Here is a 22,981-nt window from a genome sequence, read left to right as displayed (position 1 = left end):
ATAACCAACTGAGCTTACCCAACCAGGCCATCTTTTATTTTAAATCACTCATTGTTTTACCTACTTCTCCCACATATGTTAAAAATGGGTTGGGTATTAGGAATCCTTATAGTCATTCTCCTCTCCTATAATAACTAGTCAACAGCAATTCTTAGTGTTTTATTTTTCTCTTTAAAAACATTAATCTACTATGATATAAATTAATCATTCTAGCATAGCTCAAAACTTTCTTTACTGCTACTATAGATTCAGTAATAAATGATGGTATAGAAAAGTGAAATATACCGTCCTTACCTCAGGCCTTAGAGAAGGAAGAATGACAATTTCTTGCAACGCTTGTTTTGCCAACTCTTGACCAGCTATATCATCAAATTTAACAGCCATTCCACTAAGAAACAGAATTTCAGTTATCTCCACAACAGAAATATGCATCAGTTATTATAAAATGAAGTTTAAGCTCTATGGAGTGTGGTCATTTTTATGTTAAATTAGTAAAGGAATGGTTTTCTGAAAACCATCATAAAAATAAATATGTAAATTAGACAAAGTATTTTTAATCTATTTCACTCATGATACATTTTATAAATAAATTCAAAAATAAAAACTGTAAAATCAAACACTTTAGATGTCAAAACTTACTTGTCCACAATTTCATTCAGTATAAGGTTAGCAAGGTTGTTGTCCACGTTCCTAAAATTCTTCAAGTCTTTCTTTTTACGAGCAGCAGTTGTAGGGGTGGAAGGTTTATTTGTTCGATTTGTTTTTGGTGTACTCTTAAAGGACACAAAATTTTAATGTGAAAATACAACCTAACACTTACACTTTTTACAGGTAAATTTACTTCAAAGTTCACAGAACTGGAAAAAGTATAAAAATAAAGGTATATTTTATTCCAAGGCAAAAAGATATTCACTACAGAACATTTGGCAGAAGCAGATTGATAGAGGATTTTATCTGAAGAGCTTTAATTACTATAAAATAAAAAAGCTCTATGACATGTAGTCATATAATTTTGATCCTTCTTAGAACTGCAAGAAATCTCTAAGTATGTTTAATATTATAAAACATTTACATAGATTTAAATAAATAAAAGAACAAATTTAAAATGAACTAGATAGCATTATATAAAATTGGATACACTTACTATTTAATATATAAAGCCTACTTGGGTCCCAAAAGAGGTAAAATAAGATTTGCTTTTTAAAAGCAAATTGCCCTTATAGATTTTTTTAAAAAGAAAAATTACATTCAATTTTGTGGAAACTTATCAATTCTTTAGGGTATTATAAAATATTTGTAATAAACTGAAGCAAGCATATCATATTCAAAATTTTCTGTTTGCAAAGCATAGTAATCAAATTCTGTCTCCAAATACCTTATGGGTGGCAGCTGCAGAACCGGGTCCCTGTCTTACTCCAGAAACCATGGATAAACCACTGCAACTAGGTGCTCTATGGTGTCCTGAAAGCCCTGTGGGTCCAGCTTTCATAACTGTTTTTGAGCGAGGCAGTGAGTTACTAGCATGCGTTAAGGGATCTTTTCTTTTTGGAACTGCTCCACTTTCTATTAAAAAAATAGTAAAATCATTGTGGTTAGAAAAATGTGGTTAAACATTGTAAAAATAATAATAAAGACCAGTACAGATTTGCAAAAATAAGCTAATTTTTTTTTAACTTTAGCCAATATTTCAAAGTAAGAATTCAGTCAGAATATAGAGTAGGGTGTTCACAGAGGTTGCCACTAGGGGGACGAGATTATGATAATTTAGTTTTTCCCTTTTCTGATATATATTTTAATTTTCTTTTAAAGAGTATGTATTTGTAATAATAAGTAACAACTTTAATTGTCAGGCAGGAGGAGCATATAAAAAAGTTACCAAGCATCCTGGCCAGTTGGCTCAGCGGAAGAGCCAGTGTGTGGTAGTCCCAGGTTCAATTCCGGTCAGGGCCCACAGGAGAAGCACCCATCTACTTCTCCACCCCTTCCCCTCTCCTTCCTCTCTCTCTCTTCCCCTCCCGTAGCCAAGGTTCCACTGAAGCAAAGTTGGCCCGGGCACTGAGGATGGCTCCATGGCCTCTGCCTCAGGCCCTAGAATGGCTCTGGTTGCAACGGAGCAAGGCCCCAGATGGGCAGAGCATCGCCTCCTGGTGGACATGCCGGGTGGATCCCAGTGGGGCGCATGTGGGAGTCTGTCTGACTGCCTCTCCACTTTTAACTTTGGAAAAATACACACACACAAAAAAAGTTACCAAGCAAATAAAGTTGCCAAATAATTGAGAAAGAAAATCCAGTATAGTCAATAGGACTAGGTTATATAGAGGAGAAAAAATAGCACTGCATTACCTTGATTCCAAACTTTTAAGATTACAAAACAGTAGGAAAGTCCATGGCCTGGGACCACCAAAATTTTTTTAAATAATCAATTTTTTTTTAAGATTTTATTTCTTGATTTTACAGGGCGGGGGGGGGGGCAAGAAGTATTGACTCATAGTTATTCATTTTAGTTGTTCATTGCTTACTTATGGTATGTGCCTTGACCAGGTAAGCCCAGAGTTTTGAACTGGCGACCTCAACGTTCCAGGTCGTTGCTCTATCCACTGTGCCACCATATGCCAGGCAAAAAAATCAATTTTTAATGTAAAAGGTATAAGATGTAGTTTTTAATGAGCCATGTATTTTATGTGCTATATTTTACATACATAAATAAATATGTATAGAATACCTTCAATTAAGTCTAAAAGATTGCCTGACTTATCTACAGCTCTCTTCTACATAAACAGGCTTTTAAATGTTCAAATATCACTGCTTCCAAATATTTTTATATACAGTGTCTACTATGAAGACAAATGTTGAATTAGTCAGCAAATAAATTCAGTGGCCTAGAGAAAAGACAAAAGTCATCAAATCCGCCTGACCAGGCAGTGGTGCAGTGGATACAGCATCGGACTGGGATTCGGGATGCGGAAGGACCCAGGTTCGAGACCCCAAGGTCACCAGCTTGAGCGCGGGCTCATCTGGCTTGAGCAAAAAGCTCATCAGCTTGGACCCAAGGTCGCTGGCTCCAGCAAGGAGTTACTCGGTCTGCTGAAGGCCCCCGGTCAAAGCACATATGAGAAAGCAATCAATGAACAACTAAGGTGTTGCAACAAAAAACTGATGATTGATGCTTCTCATCTCTCTCCATTCCTGTCTGTCTGTCCCTATCTATCCCTCTCTCTGACTCTTTCTGTCCCTGTAAAAAAAAAAAAAAAAAAAAAAAAAAAGTCATCAAATCCCTTAATATGGTTTAAGAAAACTCAAAAGTAGAAACTTCAGAGTAGACTAAGGCGATCAAGAAATTTGATTACATTTATTTACAAATAAATTTAAACTTCTGAATCATACATTCAAGGAATAATGGATAGTGACCTTAAGGGTAAAATCAGGAAAGCAATCCAGAAAAGAAAATGACAATAAGCAAAAAGTAAACAAAAGCAAAGATGTGAATAAAAGCAAGATCAGTCTGGGTAAAGATAAATATTCATTTCAGAGGGGAAAAAGGAAACAGAATTTCTTCAGACAGAAACATACAGTCCTAAGGATAGAAAATGGATAGAAATTTCCACAGGGAAATTTGACAATGACAGCAGCCTCACTTTTCATAAATAAGTAACAAAGGTTAGTCAGCATTATGTTCAAAGAGGTGTTAACCTACAAAAAATCTATATCTAGGTGACTTACCACATAAGAATGAGGGTATTTTCAGACATTAGAAAGACTAAGAGAGTTTATGATCCACAAATCTACATTAAAAAAAACTACTAAAAGAGGTTTATTTTGTTAAAAAGCAAATAAACACAGAGAACTGAGCTGTCTGGGAAAGCAGCCAGAGGCCAGAAGAGGACTTAGTGGAGGGAGGCAGTGGCCATTGCTGAACAAACACTTTAAAGAAGCATGCAGATGTCCTGTCTGCCCGACTTATCTTGAAAACCCCGTGAACCTGAAATGTGGATGTCTGCTGCCTCCAGTGCAGTGGATCACTTGCATCACTCTGTCCAGTGATGAATCCTAGTGAAGAAGCTGTGCCCCTTCTGTTCTGATTTCTTAGAAGAATTCTGGACATCAGCTCCAAAAAACAACTGGGCAGGTTGGTTTCAAAGGTAAAGGAGTTAGCGCCCCAGTTAAGAAGTATTCTTCAGGTGAAACCACAGATGCAGAAGTTCCAAGTGGATATGACCTTGGATGTTGACACAGCCAACAAACTACCTCATCATTTTTGAGGACCTAAGGCAGTGTCTGCTGTAGGTGTTTCAAAGAGAAGTGAAGGGCCAGTGCCGATATTCAACTATACAATTTGTGTCCTGGGCTCCCCTCAGTTCCCCTCTGGTTGCCATTACTGGGAGGTGGAGGTGGGAAAAAGTGAAGAATGGGTTGTGGGTGTTTGCAAAGAATCTGTTCATCGACAAGGGGTAATTCTACTGTCTTCATAATTTGGCTCCTGGACTGTGAGTTCAAGAAACAGAGATGTCGCCTGACCAGGCAGTGGTGCAGTGGATAGAGCGTCAGACTGGGATGCAGAAGGACCCAGGTTTGAGACCCCAAGATTGCCAGCTTGAGCGCAGGCTCATCTGGCTTGAAAAAAAAAAAAAAGCTCACCAGCTTGGACCCAAGGTTACTGGCTCAAGCAAGGGGTTACTCGGTCTACTGAAGACCCGTGGTCAAGGCACATATGAGAAAGCAATCAATGAACAACTAAGGTGGTGCAACAAAAAACTGATAATTGATGCTTCTCATCTCTCTCCGTTCCTGTCTGTCTGTCCCTATCTATTCCTCTCTCTGACTTTCTCTCTGTCCCTGTAAAAAAAAAAAAAAAAGAAAGAAACAGAGATGTCTTCTCAGCCAGCACCATGCCTTTGACTGTTCTTATAATTAGTCCCTGAATATACTGAGGGGGGATTTTTTCTGGATATGAATATGGGGACCATTTCCTTTTATCACACTGGTGATAGATCCCATATTTTTACATTCCCTACAATTTCTGTTGCAGAGCAACTGCATCCATTTTTACCTGCTGCATCCATTTTATCCTTAATCTGATTAAGGATAATTAAGGTTTTTTGAGACTCTGTCTAGTGATAAATCCAGGCATTGCCAGTTACTACAGCGATTCCCAGGCAAGGACAATGAACCTGACAACAGAAGCATTTACAGAAACTTCCTGTGTGTTAAAGAGCCACAGCTAGGAACTTTTCTGCTTGTTACATGTATGTCACAAAAGTGTAGCAGAAAAATATGGACCAGTTCATGATAATAAACACAAGTTATTATATTAGAAGTTACTTTTCCAATATTAAGTATCATGATTATTTCCTTTGGGACTTGTTTATATTTCTGTCTAATTAATATGTTCAGAACTTTCAGATCTATTTCCAAGTGTTTTCTATTTTCTGAAAAATTAACTTAGTGTGCAATGGAAGTTAAAAACTAAATAAAAATTTGGATGTGAAAAAAAGGAAATAAAACACAGAAAGGAGTAAAAAATTGTAATATTGGCCCTGGCTAGTTGGCTCAGTGGTAGAGCATTGGTCTGGCATGTGGAAGTCCTGGGTTCAATCCTGGTCAGGGCACACAGGAGAGTGACCATCTGCTTCTCCATCTTTTTCCCTTCTCTCTCTCTATCTCTCTCTCTTCCCCTCCCACAGACATGGATCAACTGGTTTGAGCGCATTAGCCCCGGGCACTAAGGATGGCTCTGTGGGGCCTCTGCCTCAGGTGCTAAAAATAGCTCAGTTGTGAGCATGGCCTCAGATGGGCAAAGCATCAGCCCCCAACAGAGGTTGCCAGGTAGATCCCAGTCGGGTCGCATGAGGGAGTCTATCTGCCCCATCCTCTCACTTGGAAAAGAAGAAGAAAAAAAACAAACTATAATATAATATTAGAGAACAAGAAAAATCACAAAATCTGTGAGGAGGAAATACTAAAAAAAAAGGAAATACAATAGAATATTCTATTTGGTCTGGGCAAATAATATTTACTAAGTCTTAATAATATTAAATATAATTTTTAAATATAACTAAAAGTAGCAATATATCTCTATCTATATCTTGGAGATAATGGGTGGCATAGAATTAAACCTTCTTCAACCTGAATAAGAAGTCAGTAAATATCAAAAACTGATAAATCAGGAATAGTTTTAAGCAGTATAATTTGATGAGTTTAAAAAATGTATATAATGATGAAACCACCACAAAAATCCAGATATAAAATGTTGGAAGTTTCCTTGTATCTATTTGTACTTCATCCCTCTTACTGTCCCTGGACCTAGGCAAACTGCTTTCTGACAACATAGGAATCATCTGATTTAGGAATTCCTATTGATCTAGGATCATGATAACTGAATCTTTCATTTGACATCTCCAATTTGCTGTGAGGCTATCTAGCAAATTTTTATTTCAGTGATTGTACTTTTCAACTCTAGAATTTCCATTATTTTTATTGTGTAATTTATATTATCTACTGAGATTGCAGGTTTATTAACTGATGGCATTTTTTTTTTACATCTTTGAATATATTTATAAATGCTGTTTTGACATCTGTGTCTGCTAAATTCAACATTTGGGTCTAGTTAACAGTTCTGACTGATTTTTTTTTTTAATTCTTTTTTTTTTTAAATACTTTTTATTTTTTATTTATTCATTTTAGAGAGGAGAGGGAGAGACAGAGAGAGAGAGAGAGAAGAGACAGAGAGAAGGGGGCAGGAGCTGGAAGCATCAACTCTCATATGTGCCTTGACCAGGCAAGCCCAGGGTTTTGAACCGGCGACCTCAGCATTTCCAGGTCAATGCTTTATCCACTGCGCCACCACAGGTCAGGCTGATTTTTTTTTTTGAGTACGGTCACACTTCCCTCTTTCTTTGCATGTCTGGTAATTTTGAGTAGAAAATTGAACATTGTAGAAAACACACTGAAGTAATATGTAGACTTTAGCAAACTATTTCTTAAGATAGATAAATAACTCATCCAAGTAGAATCACAGAATGTTTCAGAAGTGGGCAATAACAATTTACTAGGCTTGAGTGAGCCAGCTCATTCACTAGTATCAAACACCAGTGCTGCATAGATTAGATGTAAAGTCAGTATGTCCCCCCAACCAGAAAACAGAATTAATAGAAGAGATAGCTCACTGGGTATTTGAAGTAAAGATAGTTTGTTTTTTTAATGGGTCCCAGAAAGTTGCTTTTTAAAAATTTTTACTCGGCAGAAAATAAAATGGGATCATGCCCGTGAATGAAGTAGAAGAGAATCAAAATAACAACAGGAAGGCATATAAGCTCTTGCGGGCTAGAAAATTTCTGCTGTTTATCCTGGTAGGATTATTAGTCTTAAATTTGTATTTTGGAAGCTTAACTATTTATATGTGGTGCATTCTTAAATTTCTTTGTTTTTTCAAAAAGTTCCCTATGAAAATGTCAGCATTTCACAGCCATTCTAAGAGAAAAAGGCAAAATATTTATCTCTATACTTGAAATGGTATTTTAAATCAGGCACAGGAAGAACTGAGAAAAGGAATATAGTTATTGACGTGGGGCTCTGTACTGAAAGACCAAATCTAAGTAAAACTATTTATGATTATTTTTAAAAAATTTTGTTAGTTTATATTGTTCACTAGACTCTACATATAAGTGAGATTGTATGGTATTTGTCTTTCTTTGACTGGCTTATTTCACTTAGTGTAATACTCTCCAGGTCCAGTCTAAGTGAGAACTCTTCAAGGGCTAGCTGAACCCATAGAAAAAGATTTTGTTAATGACTAACTATCTCTGTCATTCATAGAAATTCACTTACACTAACTCTCCTCTATTGAAATCTTAAAAGTTTTGTATTATATATGAATAAAAGAAGGCAGTGGTCTTATGGTTTAAGATTTTTTTTGTGGTTTTTTGGCTAAAATTTAAATAAAGTAATATTTATGACAATAAAATTTAAGCCTTGGGCATAAAACTAATCTTGAAAAGTCACCAATAAAACTGTCCAAGATGTCAGAGAACCTTGGAAATGAAAATTCTCCCACCCACCCAAACAAACAAAAAAAACCATTTAATGTTATAAGAGTTCATACCCAAAAGTTCATGGAAACAAATTTAACAAATAATAAATAACAGTATTCTAATATTTCTCCTCACTATGTGATCTCAGCTTCAAATTTTTTCTAACAGATACTACAATAAAACATTATTGTATAATATTGAAAACTGATATGCAATAAAAATTGACATATAACAAAGAAAAATGAAAATATCTCTTAAACAAGAACACTTCATAAAAATATTTAGTTATTCATGAAAAAAAGAAACACAAAAGCTGAAAATAAAAGCAAAAGAATATTTTAAATTTAGAAAAATGAACCTTCATATTTTATCATTTCAAAAATTAGAGGTGGCAAAATGGCAAAATATGCAACTAAAGCATGTTGAAAATGGTTAGACCTTATTTGTCACATGTTTATACACTATAAATGATAGGGATACTGTATTTTCAACATAGCCCTGTGCAAACAAAAACCAATCAAAACTATCAGTATAAAATCAAATCCACATTATCAGGTTAAATGAGACTTTACTTTGCATGCAAGCTTTATTATTTTACATGTTAGTTAACCTAAACCCACCTGACTGAAGATGTCCATTGCGGCATGTCAAATTAGTACTGTCATTATAGACATCTGTTTGTGACTTGGAAAATTGTAAAACTGGTTGCAGCTTCTCTATGCAACAGACAGGAGTAAGAAAGAACAAAATAAACAAAAAGAAAAAATACATAATGAAAAAAGGTACATGTAAAAATGAAAAATGATTCAAGGTGTTACAAGTTGTTACATGATAAAGGGTTTTGCATTTATATAAAATTATTCTAAAAATATAATTAGAAAAACTCAGACATTAAAATAGCAGAAAATAACAAATAAGTGGCTATGTTAAAAACACACCTTATTCAGGTTTCATAACCTGAGGCAGTTCCATGTAACTATTACCACCAGCAAATATTTTCTGAATCTAGTATGTCCAAGTCATTATGTAGAAAGAACAGCACAGATATAAAAAAGTAAATACAGTCTCTTCCATCCAGATATTCTTTTTTTTTCTTCCAATATTTATTGATTTCAGCAAGAGAGGAGGGAGAAAGAGAGAGACACAGGAACATCGAACTCTCCCTGTATGTGCCCTGATCCAGGACCAAACCGGCAACCTCCGTGCTTCGGGAAGAATCGTATTCTATTTTCATTTTTATTTATTTTAGAGAGAGAGAGAGAGAAAGGGAGAGAGCAGGAAAGAGACAGGAAAATCTGTTTCTGTATGTGCCCTGATCAGGGATCAAACCAGCAACCTGTGCTTCAGGGCTACCATCCAAATACTTATTAAATATGACTGGCAACTTACAACACAAATTTGTTTTTAAAAAAGATTATACAGGCCCTGGCCAATTGCTCAGTAGATAAAGTGTCATCCTGGAGTACCGAAGTTGCAGGTCTGAACCCTGGTCAGGGCACATACAAGAAGTAACCAATAGGCACACAACTGAATGGAACTAAGTGGAATAATGAATTGATGCTTCCCCCTCCCTCTCTCTTTCTTACTCCTCTCTCTCCCTTCCTCTGTCCCTCTCTCAAAATCAATTTTAAAAAAGACTGTATAACACAAAATAAAGAGAACATTAAAAACGCTTTACAGAAAAAGTGGGCTGTGAGTTGGCTAGGATTTGAAAACCTAAAAAGAATAGACATTTCAGGAAAGAGGAACAGCACTTAAAATGACACAAAAGGAAACTATAAGTAGTGTTTAAAAAATATATTCAGCTAGCTCAATGTATTGTATGTCAAGCAAAAGATAAAGGCAATAAAGCAGAATGGAAGAAGCATGCTTCAGAATTGTGTGTACAAATACCCTACCATTTATCTGTACACACTTGTTTACAGTAGTCGCCACCTTATCTGCAGGGAAAATGGTCCAAGACCCCCACTGGATCCCTGAAACCACAGATAGTACAGAACCCTATATATACTATGCTTTTTCCTATACATACATACCTAAATAAAGTTTAATTTATAAATTGGCACAGTAACGGATTAGCGACAATAACTAATAAAATAGAACAATTATAATATTGTAATTAAAATTATGTGAATATGTTATCTTTCTGGTAACTGATCTGATAACTAAAATGGCTACCAAATAACTAACAGACAGGTAGCATATACCATGTAGATATGCAGACAAATGGATGATTCATGTCCTGGGTGGGACAGAGCGAGAATATGTGAGATTTCATCTTGCTACTCAGGACAGCATGTAATTTAATTATACACTGTTTATTTCTGGAATTTTCCATTTAATATTTTTGGACTGCAGTTGACCGTGGGTAACTGAAACTATAGAAGCAAAACCATGGACAAGGGGGACTACTACTGTACACAAAAATTATTTCTAAAAAGGAACCAGAGAAACTGGTGACAGCAGCTGCCTCTGGGGAAGGGAAATGACAAACACCCTGATTAATCACTTACTCACTAGAATAAACTTGCTTTAGCTTCAGTTTTCTGAGGTTCTCAAGGATTAAATAATATACATAAAGCACCTACTCTATGCCTCATTCACAATAGGGCCTCAATTTTTACCACATTAATATTGTTGAAACATTCCAAGTTGTCATAACTGAGTCTTCTTTAATACTAGAAAGCCAATGAATACACACAAAAATATAGAATATATATACTAACTCTCCTAAACTTCCATTTCTAAGGACAGACAAGCAGGCGCCATGCTTGGTTTATGGTACACCACACATGCCTTTGGGACAGGTTAAATAGCAGCTACCCTTTTTGCACAAAGCACAAAGTACTGCACAGCTTTTGTATCCTAGAACTGCCTGATACAATATACCTTGAACTGGGGTGTTTTTTTTGTTGTTGTTAGTTAACAGGTAGGTCATCTGATTTTTCTCAATGATACTACTGTTCAAATCACCATACTGAGAAAGAAAGCATTTGTGTTGGCAAAAGATATAAATTAGAAAAAACACTGATTTGTAAATGTCTTCTTTATCAATTAACACTCTCTTCAATGAAAGGTAATAAAAGTTCACATAAACATTCATTATACAGTAAAAATAAACAGAAATTAAATCCTTAGTTATGATAACTAATAACTAAAAATAAAAAGCCCTAGGACTCTTTTTTTATGTGTAGAGTTTAGTTTTATATGCATGGAAAAATAAACATACAAAATAGCAGTACACTTAGCATGAACCTGCTCCTATTCTTTTTTTTTTTTGCTCCTATTCATTTTTGTTGAAGAATGTAAACTTAGTTTAATGGTCCTTTTTAGAATAACTAACATTGTGTAATCAATAACTTAAAACAGTCACCTTGCTTCTTGATTCTCCTCACATGCAATCCCCACACAATCATCTACTTAAAAGGAAAATCTTACCATATAGCTGGTCTGCTAAAAACCTCTTAGCAGTTACCCACTGCCCGTAGATTAGCCCTCAGACTCCTTTATATAACAAAGCTATCCATGTAATCCAAACTTCACATCTCTACCAGGCACTCTTCCCTACTCATTATACTGTTTCTTGCCCGAGTCTTTGTTCATGCTGTTATTTCTTCCTGAACCAGCTTTCTCCCAAACATTATTTTTAAAACTTTTACTTATCATTTTATTTTTTTTAATTTTATTGATTTGAGAGGGAGAGGGAGAGAGAGAGAGAGAGAGAGAGAGAGAGAGAGAGAAAAGGGAGGAGAGAGATGAGAAGCATAAACTTGTAGTTGCTTCATTTTAGTTGTTCATTGATTGCTTTTCATATATGCCCTGACCAGGGAGGGGCTCAAGCAGAGCCAGTGACCTTGGGCTTTAAGCCAGCGACCTTTGAACTCAAGGCAGTGACCTCAGAGTGTTGAACCAGGGACCTCAGCATCCAGGGTCGATACTCTATCCATTGCGCCACCACCGGTCAGGTAAAAAACTTTTACCTTTTTAAATCTCTTTAGGCTTCACTTCTTCCAGGAAGATTTCTTAAACATCTATTTCCCCGCCCCTACAAAATATTTGTATACTCCATCATGCAGTGACATGATTTATCTATTTGCCTCCCCCACTATATCTTGAGAGCCTTAAAGAGAGGAACATCTGGCCTGACCTGTGGTGGCACAGTGGATAAAGCGTCGACCTGGAAATGTTGAGGTCACCAGTTCAAAATCCTGGGCTTGCCTGGTCAAGGCACATATGGGAGTTGATGCTTCCAGCTCCTCCCCACCTTCTCTCTCTCTCTCTCTCCTCTCTCTCTCTCTCCCTCTCTGTCTCTCTCTTTCCCTTTCTCTCTCTCCTCTCTAAAATGAATAAAAAATTAAAAAAAAAAAAAAGAAAGAAAGGAACATCTAATCCAAACTATCAGTAAATCCGTTTGCTCAACCTACAAATATAATCAGATACAACTAATTGTTGCTATTTCTCCTGGTATGACCCTGGTCCAAGCCTCTATTTTTCTCCTAGCTTACTACAACAGTGGTCCTACTTGCTCTCAGTGGTTATACCATTAGAACCTACATGCACCACAGTAGCCAGAGCGACCCTTCTAAAATTTGTCAGATTATGTCATTCCTTTCCTAAAAATCCTTGTAACTTCTCCCCACTCCCCAGATGGTAAAAGCTCAAATCTTTAGAATGATTTATAAGGCCCTGCATGTTGTGACAAGCCCACCTCGATTAGTCCTCTAACCTCAGGTCTACCATACTCTCCTTGCTGGGGCACACTGGCATCTTTGTTGCTTTTTAAACTTATCAGGTGTGCTTTCTTAAGGCTTTGCATCAGCTCTTATGTCTCTCTGCACCCTTCTTTTTTCAGATACCTGCATGGCTAATTCATGTCAACTTCTCAAAGAGGCATACCCTGACCATCCTATTTAAAACTAAAAATCCAAACCACCTCCCGTCCACCCATAACCTCCCTGTGTTTTACTTTTTATTTTTTCCAAATATTTATTACCTTCTAATACAGTATATAATTATTTTTATGTTTAATGCCTTCTGTCAGCCTTCCCCTGCTGAAATATACACTCCATGAAGGAGAAATCCTTGTCTACTATCCTAAGTGCCTAGAATATGGTAAGTACCCAAAAAATATTTACTGAGTTAATAATATCAGTTTATATTCCTATACTGGGAGAGTAAGGACTTAATGAATGAACAATGAATGAAGCTAAATTTGAGGGGGGGGATAGGGTATCCACAAGCTGCCATGTATACCAAAAGGTTGATGCTGAAATTATCTTTCTTCTACAGCAGGTTTTACAGTTAAGCTTTGCTCTAAGGTTCACTGTCACTAAATTCAAGATAAAGTAGTCTCTCCCCTTATCCGCAGTTTCACTTTCCAGTTTCAGTTAACCATGATCAACTGAGCTCTGAAAATATTAAATGGAAAATTCTGGAAATAAACAATTCATAAGTTTTTAATTGTGCACAGTTCTGAGTAGTGATAAAATCTCGTATCAACTTGCTCCATCCTGATAGGGACATGAATCATCCCTTTGTCCAAAACATCTAAGCTGTATATGCTACCTATCCCTTAGGTCATTTAGTAGCCCTCTTGATGAACAGATCAACAGTTGAGGTATTGCAGTGCTTGTGTTCAAGTAACTTATTTTACTTAATAATGGCCCCAAGGGGCAAGAGTAGTGACGCTGGCAATTCAGATATGCCAGAGAACCCTTAAAGTGCCTCCTTGAAAGGAAAAGGAGAGTACAGTACAATAAAATATTTTGAGAGATCACATTAACATACCTTTTATTACAGTATACTGTTATAATTGTTTATTAGATTTTGCTGTTAATCTATTACTGTGATTAATTTATTTTTAAATATTTTTTTTACCATGAAGCACTTATTTTTATTTTATTTATTCATTTTTAGAGAGGAGAGAGAGGGAGAGAGACAGAGAGGGGGAGAGAGAGAGAGAAGGGGGGGGGAGCTGGAAGCATCAACTCCCATATGTGCCTTGACCAGGCAAGCCCAGGGTTTCGAACCGGCGACCTCAGCATTTCCAGGTCGACGCTTTATCCACTGCGCCACCACAGGTCAGGCCTAATTTTTAAATTAAACTTTATCATAAGTGCATATGCATAGGAAAAAAATAGTTTAGATAGGGTTTGGTACTATCTGCAGTTTCAGGCATCCACTTGGGATCTTGGAAGGTAACCCCTGTGAATAAGGGGGGACTTCTATATATAATATGATTTCGTCCAGGCCCTGGCCCGTTGGCTCAGTGGTAGAGCGTCGGCCTGGCGTGCAGGAGTCCTGGGTTCGATTCCCAGCCAGGGCACACAGGAGAAGCGCCCATCTGCTTCTCCACCCCTCCCCCTCTCCTTCCTCTCTGCCTCTCTCTTCCCCTCCCGCAGCCAAGGCTCCACTGAAGCAAAGATGGCCCCAGCGCTGGGAATGGCTCTGTGGCCTCTGCCTCAGGTGCTAGAATGGCTCTGGATGCAACAGAGCGAAGCCCCAGAGGGGCAGAACATGGCCCCCTGGTGGGCATGCCGGGTGGATCCTGGTCGGGCGCATGCGGGAGTCTGTCTGACTGCCTTCCTGTTTCCAGCTTCGGAAAAAAGAAAAAAAAAAAAAGGATTTCGTCCCAACTTTATCACAGAGACTACATCCTCTCAAACCAGTCTGTCTGGGAGCTCCCAGTATCATTCTCCATTCTAATTAGATTCCTATTGAGCATCTCACCTCTGAAACCCCCTTTTCTAACCAGCACATAATACACAAATATGCTCTACTATGTACTTGTCCACAGCTCTTTTTTTACTGTCATTGATCTATATAACCCAAATCTATCTGAGTTCTCAGAAGACAGGAATATGTTGATACGTTCTATACCAGCCCCTATTTTTAAAAGTAACATATTTCACTAATGGAAACACAGCACTTTTGAGGATGACAAGATACAACATCCAAAATATCAATTTTTTAATGCCTACCTTTTATATCAATCAAGGCTCTATATTCAACTTTCACTTTTTCAGGAAGAACATATTAAAAGATACCATGGAGATGCACACAGCAAGTTAGACTACAGAAAACACTATGTGGCAAAGATCTGGTTCACTGACAAATAAATTCCAAGAAAAATATATGGACTTATAAATTAAAAGAGATATACAATGTGAAACTTTTTTTAACTGGGTTGGTGGTCTTGGGGAGAGGGCTGGAGAGACAGCTGCCAATGTCCCTATGTTGACTCCTTCTCCCACACCACCCACAGATGCCACGCATGGATCTTCTTGAGATCCTGATTTAAACAATCATAAAAAAATAGTAAGAATTGTTCAATTATAAGATACCAATTGGGTATTATATGTAAGTTATATTTAGAGCATGACCATTTATAGGTTTTTTTTAATATTAAAGGAAATGAATGGTTATTTTTAGGTGTGATAAAGGTATTTTGGTGATTTGATTTTAAAGCACCTTTATCTTTTAGAGATATGATATACTTAAAATAATATAAAAAGGTGTCAGAATTTGTTTCAAAATAGTAAATGGGAGAAAATGGGTAGGGATATGAACAGGGGTTGGCTAACTTTTTCTGTAAAGAGCCAGGTTGTAAATATTCTTTTTTTTTTTTTTGTGGCAGAGACAGAGACAGTCAGAGAGAGGGACAGATAGGGACAGACAGGAAGGGAGAGAGAGGTGAAACATCAACTCTTCGTTGTGGCTCTTTAGTTGTTCATTGATTGATTTCTCATATGTGCCTTCACTGGAGGACTACAGCAGACTGAGTGACCCCTTACTTGAGCCAGCGACCTTGGGCTCAAGCCAGTGAGCCTTGCTCAAATCAGATGAGCCCACACTCAAGCTGGTGACCTCGGCATCTCGAACCTGGGTCCTCCACATCTTAGTCAGACGCTCTATTCACTGCGACACCACCTGGTCAGGCTCAAATATTTTTTTAAAACTACATCTTAAAAGTTTTTGTGGCCCTGGCCGGTTGATTCAGTTGTAGAGCGTCAGCCAAGCATGTGGAAGTCCCGGTTCAATTCTTGGTCAGGGCACACAGGAGAAGCAACCACCTGCTTCTCCCCCATCCACCTCCCCTTTCTCTCTTGCTTTTTCTCTCCCCCCCCCCTGTAGCTATGGCTCAATTGGTTTAAGCGCATTGGCCCTGGGCACTGAGGATGGTTCCATGGAGCCTTGACCTCAGGCCCTAAAAATAGCTTGGTTATGAGCATGGCCTTAAATGGGCAAAGCATCAGCCCAGACAGGAGTTGCTGGGTGGATCCCAGTTGGGGTGCACGTGGGTGTCTGTCTATATCCCCTCATTTCACTTGGAAAAGAAGAAAAAATAAAGTTTTTGAAAATTATATGAGCTCTGTATCAACTACTCAACTGTCACTGTAGCATGAAAGCATCCAGACAACATATAAAGAAGTAAGAGTAGCTGTGGCATATTTATGGAAATGGGCAGTGAACTGAGGTGCCTGTGGGCTGTAATTTATAAGCCCTTTGTATAAATCAGGGGTCCCCAAACTACGGCCGCGGACTGCATGTGGCCCCCTGAAGCCATTTATCCGGCTCCCGCCGTACTTCTGGAAGGGGCACCTCTTTCATTGGTGGTCAGTGAGAGGAGCATAGTTCCCATTGAAATACTGGTCAGTTTGTTGATTTAAATTTACTTGTTCTTTATTTTAAATATTGTATTTGTTCCCGTTTTGTTTTCTTACTTTAAAATAAGATATGTGGGCCCTGGCCGGTTGGCTCAGCGGTAGAGCATCGGCCTAGCGTGCGGAGGACCCGGGTTCGATTCCCGGCCAGGGCACACAGGAGAAGCGCCCATTTGCTTCTCCACCCCTCCACCGCGCTTTCCTCTCTGTCTCTCTCTTCCCCTCCCGCAGCCAAGGCTCCATTGGAGCAAAGATGGCCCGGGCGCTGGGGATGGCTCTGTGGCCTCTGCCTCAAGCACTAGAGTGGCTCTGGTCGCAACATGGCGACACCCAGGATGGGCAGAGCATCGCCCCCTGGTGGGCAGAGCGTCGCCCCTGGTGGGCGTGCCGGGTGGATCCTGGTCGGGCGCATGCAGGAGTCTGTCTGACTGTCTCTCCCTGTTTCCAGCTTCAGAAAAAAAAAAAAAAAAAAAAAAATTAAAAAAAAAAAAAAAAAGATATGTGCAGTGTGCATAGGGATTTGTTCATAGTTTTTTTTTATAGTCCAGCCCTCCAACGGTCTGAGGGACAGTGAACTGGCCCCCTGTGTAAAAAGTTTGGGGACCCCTGGTATAGATAAATCAAAACTGACCATGAATTGGTAATTATTAAAACTAAGTGATGGATAATTATTATTATACTCTTATTTTATATATTAGAGATTTTCTGTAAGTTAAGAAAAAAAGCCTAGATCACATTTTCAAGATCATTCACCTATTTCCATCTACATTAAAAGTTTCATTGAACACACATTTCAGATACATCTCATTCTAATTATAAAATTCATTGATACCTAGAAGTTGTAAACGATCCTTGGCCATAACCAAATTAGTCATCATTTTAGCTTGAAGGCGTCTAGCTCTTTCACACTGTTCACCTGAAAGAAAAAAAAAAGAAAATAAAAGAACTAAAATATCTACATTTCCCTACTATTATCACTTCAAGATAAAATATTATTCCATCTAATCTCATGTGGACTCATAGTATTTATAAAAATTAGTATTATTTTCAAATACTATATTAAAAAACTTAAGTTACAGTTCCTTATGCTGGTTGCAGACCTACTGTGGTAGTCCATGAATTCTGAGACACATTTCTTCCCTGTACTTAAAAACTTTGAAATTGGGATGTGTTTTACAAACAGTGCCAATGCCATCAGCCAGGCTGCAGTCAAAACACAGTCTGTCACTGCCTGTATAGGCATCACTTTGGTCACAGATAGTAACACTGCTATTATAACTATGTCTACATAAAATAGTACAGCAAACTCTATAAGGCTTAAAATTTAAATTCTAAGTGATAAGAGAATGGGTCATAGTTTAACATTGTTTTTTCTCTTAGTGGTATAAGTGAAGGCATTTTTAAAAATAACTTGTAAGTTGTTAAAAATATTTCTTTATTGATTGATTTTAGAGTGGGAGGGAGAGAGATGGAGGGACAGAAACATCAATCTGTTTCAGTATATGCCCTAACCAGAGATTGAACTGGCAACTTTTGTTGTATTGGGAAGATGCTCTAACCAATTGACCATCTAGCCTGGGAAAAGTAGTTTTTGATTCAGTAAAACACTGTTCTTATAGCCAACTTATTTTCTTCAAACTCTTCTATGCAACTGATAAAGAACAGGAAAGATAGTTTGTATAAAATTCATAAAGTCATGTTCATAAACTCACGAAAGGTTCAAATGCCCAATCTCCGACATTTACTTGTTCTATTCTATTCCTTGTAGGAATATGCTGTGAAGACTTGCAAAGTTAGGGTAAACAATCAGAGACAGAGAGGCACCTCAGGGTGAAAGCCCTGAGAAGACGAAAGTCCAGAGGCCTCTCTGACCCATATTGGAAACACTGCGTGCTGGAAACAGCAAAACAGCAGGATAAGATTCGGCAACAAGAAATGTTTAGGCTCTCAGAACAGAGATTAGAAGTCAGTATGTTCCTAGTCTCCTTTACTTCTTCCTCTAAAAACTTTTTCTGTCTGCTTCCTTGAGTTATTTGTACTGGCTAATAAATATCTGAGTAAGGCTGGGGGCAAGGCTTTAATCCTTCAGTACTGACTGGGGCTGTTGCCTCCCCTCGGCCCCTTGGAGCATTTCATCTGGTCTCCAAGTAATTCATTGTTGCTGTGACAATTCCTTTTTACGCATGAGACCAGTTGTCAAAATAAAAGGGGACAGAAAAAACATGGAAAATATTGGATACATTGTAATTATTGGAGATTAGCTGATATAAATTATCAACCAGCCAGACAACAAACATCCCCTGGGCGGACTGATCCACAAGGCTAAGATTTTTAGCATACATATTATTTTTGCTTCTGATTTTATTTTAGCTATGATAAACTGAAGTACTTTACTTATTTAATAGTGGTACCCATGCAGTACACAATAGTCACAGCACAGTATTTAAGAATTCAGGCTCACCCTGGCTGATTGGCACAGTGGTAGAGCGTCGGCCCGGCATGTGGATGTCCTGGGTTCAATTCCTGGTCAGGGCACACAGAAGAAGCGACCATCTGCTTCTCCAACCCTCCCCCTCTCGTTTCTCTCTCTCTCTCTCTCCCCTCCTCCTCCTCCTCCTCCTCCCCTACTGTAGCCAAGGCTTGATTAGAGCGAGTTGGCCCCAGGCACTGAGAATGGCTTCATGGCTTCTGCCCCAGGCACTAAAAAATGGCTCCAGTTGCAACACAGCAAAGGCCCCAGATAGGCAGAGCATTGCCCCCTGGTGGGCTTGCCGGGTGGCTCCCGTGGGGTTGCATGAGGGAGTCTGTCTCTGCCTCCCCCTCCTCTCACTAAATGTAAATTTAAAAAAAAAAAAGAAAAAAAAATTGAGGCTGGCCAGGCAGCTTTCAGTTGGTTAGGAAGGATCAGCCCCATGTACCAATGTTGTGGGTTCAGTCCCTGCTCAGGGCACATACAAGAATCAATCAATAATTGTATGAAAAAGTAAAACAACAAATCGATGTTTCCCTCTCTCTCTCTACCCCCTTCCTTTCTCTTTAAAATGAATTTTAAAAAAATAATAATCCAGGCTCTGCAGTTAGACTGCCTGGGTTCAAATCCTGACTCCAGCACTTGCTAGCTACAAAGCCTTAGACAAGTTACTTGACTTTTTGGTACCTAAGATTATTAATATGAAAAATAACAGTCAGAGCAGCAGCCTCCAAGTGTGGTGTTGTGGTAAAAATTAAGAGATCATATATATGAAGCATGTACAATGATGCTTAGTAAGTGTGCAAGAAATGTTATCTATAAATTTAAAGATAATATTAGACTTATTTTTTTATTTGAGGTGATAGGAAAGTAAAGATAAAGAATAACTGCTTTGGTTTTAAAAAGCCAAGTATGGATCAAAATAAGACATTTACAGCTGGTATTCTAATATGTCACCAAGCAATATAATTGCAAAGGGGACCCTGTGGATTAGCCAATCCTCCCTGCCTCAATGAAGAAAGGACAGGTTTCAAAAATATGGCTAAACATAGGGCTAAAACATCACCAACAGTGGGTCCAAGAGGACATAAGTAACATACTCATTTTTGCTTTTGAGATCAGACAAGGTCAGGTGAGTTCAGTTTGGTATGGCCATAGACTATACTTGTTTTTGCAATCAAGTTTGAGCATCTCTGCTTATAACTTCCTTCTTATAACAGGTAACGACACATTAAGTGTAAGTCTATAAACATTAACAATAGCATTTTAAAAACTTTTATTAAGACAAATGGATTTAAAATCAGGGCAATAATGTGAATAACATTTGGGATGATTCCTGCCCTGGCAGACAGCTTGGTTGGTTAGAGTCTAACCAACCAAGCATTGTCCCAAAGCACAGAGGTTGCTGGTTCAATCCCCAAACAGGGCACATACAGGAACAGTTCCAGAACTGTTCCTGTCTCTGTCTCCCTTCCTCTCTTGCCAAAATCAATAAACAATTTTTTTTTTAATTTGGGATAGCTCCTAAACAAATGTAAATATAACCTTACCTTGTCCTGTAACTATTACAGCTATTCCTTTTTCTAGTTCTTCAATACCTTTCTTATACCATTCCACAGCTTGCTCCTTTTGTCCTGCTTTTAAAAGACAAACAATTATTTGTGTACATCAAAAGTATAAAAAATAGGGCCCTGGCCGTTTGGCTCAGTAGTAGAGTGTCGGCCTGGCGTGTAGAAGTCCCGGGTTCAATTCCCGGCCAGGGCACACAGGAGAAGCGCCCATTTGCTTCTCCACCCCTCCCCCTCTCCTTCCTCTCTGTCTCTCTCTTCCCCTCCCGCAGCCAAGGCTCCATTGGAGCAGGGATGGCCCGGGCGCTAGGGATGGCTCCTTGGCCTCTGCCCCAGGCGCTAGAGTGGCTCTGGTAGCAACAGAGGGACGCCCTGGAGGGGCAGAGCATCGCCCCCTGGTGGGCAGAGCGTCGCCCCCTGGTGGGCATGCCGGGTGGATCCCAGTCGGGCACATGCGGGAGTCTGTCTGACTGTCTCTCCCCATTTCCAGCTTTCGAAAAATACAAAAAAAAAAGTATAAAAAATACAGTGAACATCTCCCAAAACATGTTGTTATTTGGTGATACATAAAAAAAAGAATTGTCATCAAATAAATTTGAGAAATATTACTATGACTTCTTAGTATCTATAGCATCTTAACACACGTGAATCTCCAAAAGGGGAAAATAGATTTCAATGTTTCTCAAATTTTAAGGCTGTGAGTTATTAATAATCTCATGGTATTGATGCTTATAATCACTGAAATGCTGTACTAGGGAAGGAAATTTTATTTACGGAAAACTTATTTTAAATAAGAGGTTTTTAAAATATAAACATAATAATAAGTGGAAAAGAGCACTACTGAATCTAATTGCATTCAACTCAGATGCAATATATTCATTGTTGGGTGCCTCCTTTCTAGATTTAGTTTTTATTTAACAAATAATCGCATCATGAGAATTGGTACATGAAATTATAAATGTGGTAATCAGTAACACGCTTCTATTTCCTTTGAAACAAATGACTGGTTTACAAGATTACTTTTTTTTCAAACATTTATTTTTCATATCTGTATAAACATAAGAACTACCTGAAAGAATTATGTACCAAGCTGTTATGGTGGTTACTTTTTTCCTTTTAATTGAATTTATTGGGGTGATACTGATTAACAAAATTACTCAGGTTTTAAGTGTACGATTCTATAACACATCATCTGTACACTGTATCGTGTGTTTACCACCCCAACTCAGGTCTCCACCCATCACCACTTATACCCCCATACCCTCATTCACCTCCCCCAACACATACATTAATTCAGCATAATCTAAAAATTCAGCATAACCAAATGCATATATATCTGTAAAGTGATAACAATTAAATGCAAATTTCAGTGTTCTTTTTGCACTTTTTTAATTAAATTTATTGGGATTACATTGGTTGTCAAGTGTACAATTCTATAATAAATCATCTGTATATTGTATTGTGTGTTCACTACCCAGTCTAGTCTCTCTCTGTCACGGTGTATTCTTCCTTCGCCCTCTTCTACTTGCTCCTACCCCACGTCTTCTATCTGGTAATCACCACACTAATGTCTGTATCTATGAGGTCTGTCTCTCTTTTTTTTTTTGGAGAGGGAAGGAGGAAGGGAAGTTGAAGATAAGAAGCATCAACTTGTTGCATCACTTTTAGTTGTTCACTGATGCTTCTCCTATGTGCTTTGACCTGGGGGCTCAAGCTGAGCCAGTGACCCCTTGCTCAAGCCAGTGACCATAGGTATCAGTTTGATCATCCCACGCTCAAGCTGGCAACTTGCACTCAAACTGGCAAGCCTGAGATCAGGCCAGATGAGCCCACACTTATTAAACCAGTGACCTATGAGGTGTTTTTTTTTTTCACTTAATCCCTTCACCGATTTCATCCCCCACACCATCACCCACATCTGTCAGGTCTATTCTCTTTATCTATGAGTCTGTTTCTAATTTGTTTATTTTGTTCATTAGATTCCACATAAAAGCAAAATTGTATGATATCTGTCTTTCTCTGATTGGCTATTTCACTCAGCATAACCCTCTAGGTCCATTCATACTCTCGTTAAAGGTCAAATTTCTTCCTTTTCATGTTGTAGTATTCCACTGTGTAAAATTTACCACAGCATTTTTATCCACTTATCTCCTGGTGGGCACTTGCGCTGCTTCCAAATCTTGGCTATTGTAAACAGCACTGCAGTGAACATAGGGGTGCATATATTCTTTCGAATCAGTTACAGATTTTTTT

General features: G+C 38.2%; 1 protein-coding gene and 1 pseudogene across 2 annotated transcripts in view; one reads left to right on the top strand and one right to left on the bottom strand.

Moving 5' to 3' along the window:
• The window catches only part of SPAST (spastin), a 73,863-nt gene that overhangs the window by 31,915 nt on the left and 18,967 nt on the right, over window positions 1-22,981 (bottom strand). The window contains exons 2-7 of one of the 2 annotated variants that reach the window (XM_066266843.1): window positions 20,711-20,794; window positions 17,523-17,606; window positions 8,648-8,743; window positions 1,376-1,563; window positions 640-773; window positions 295-388 (exon numbers count right to left, since the gene is read on the bottom strand). In XM_066266843.1, the coding sequence (XP_066122940.1) occupies window positions 295-388; window positions 640-773; window positions 1,376-1,563; window positions 8,648-8,743; window positions 17,523-17,606; window positions 20,711-20,794 (680 nt within the window). The remainder of the gene's footprint in view (window positions 1-294; window positions 389-639; window positions 774-1,375; window positions 1,564-8,647; window positions 8,744-17,522; window positions 17,607-20,710; window positions 20,795-22,981) is intronic. The other variant, XM_066266846.1, reaches the window with a different exon arrangement.
• LOC136328606 (ret finger protein-like 4A) lies at window positions 3,397-5,222 on the top strand (annotated as a pseudogene).

The sequence above is a fragment of the Saccopteryx bilineata genome, chromosome 3 (assembly GCF_036850765.1).
Source record: "Saccopteryx bilineata isolate mSacBil1 chromosome 3, mSacBil1_pri_phased_curated, whole genome shotgun sequence".
Classification (NCBI taxonomy): domain Eukaryota; kingdom Metazoa; phylum Chordata; class Mammalia; order Chiroptera; family Emballonuridae; genus Saccopteryx; species Saccopteryx bilineata.
Note: the sequence above shows the minus strand (reverse complement) of the source record. Positions and strands in the feature narration are given on the sequence as shown.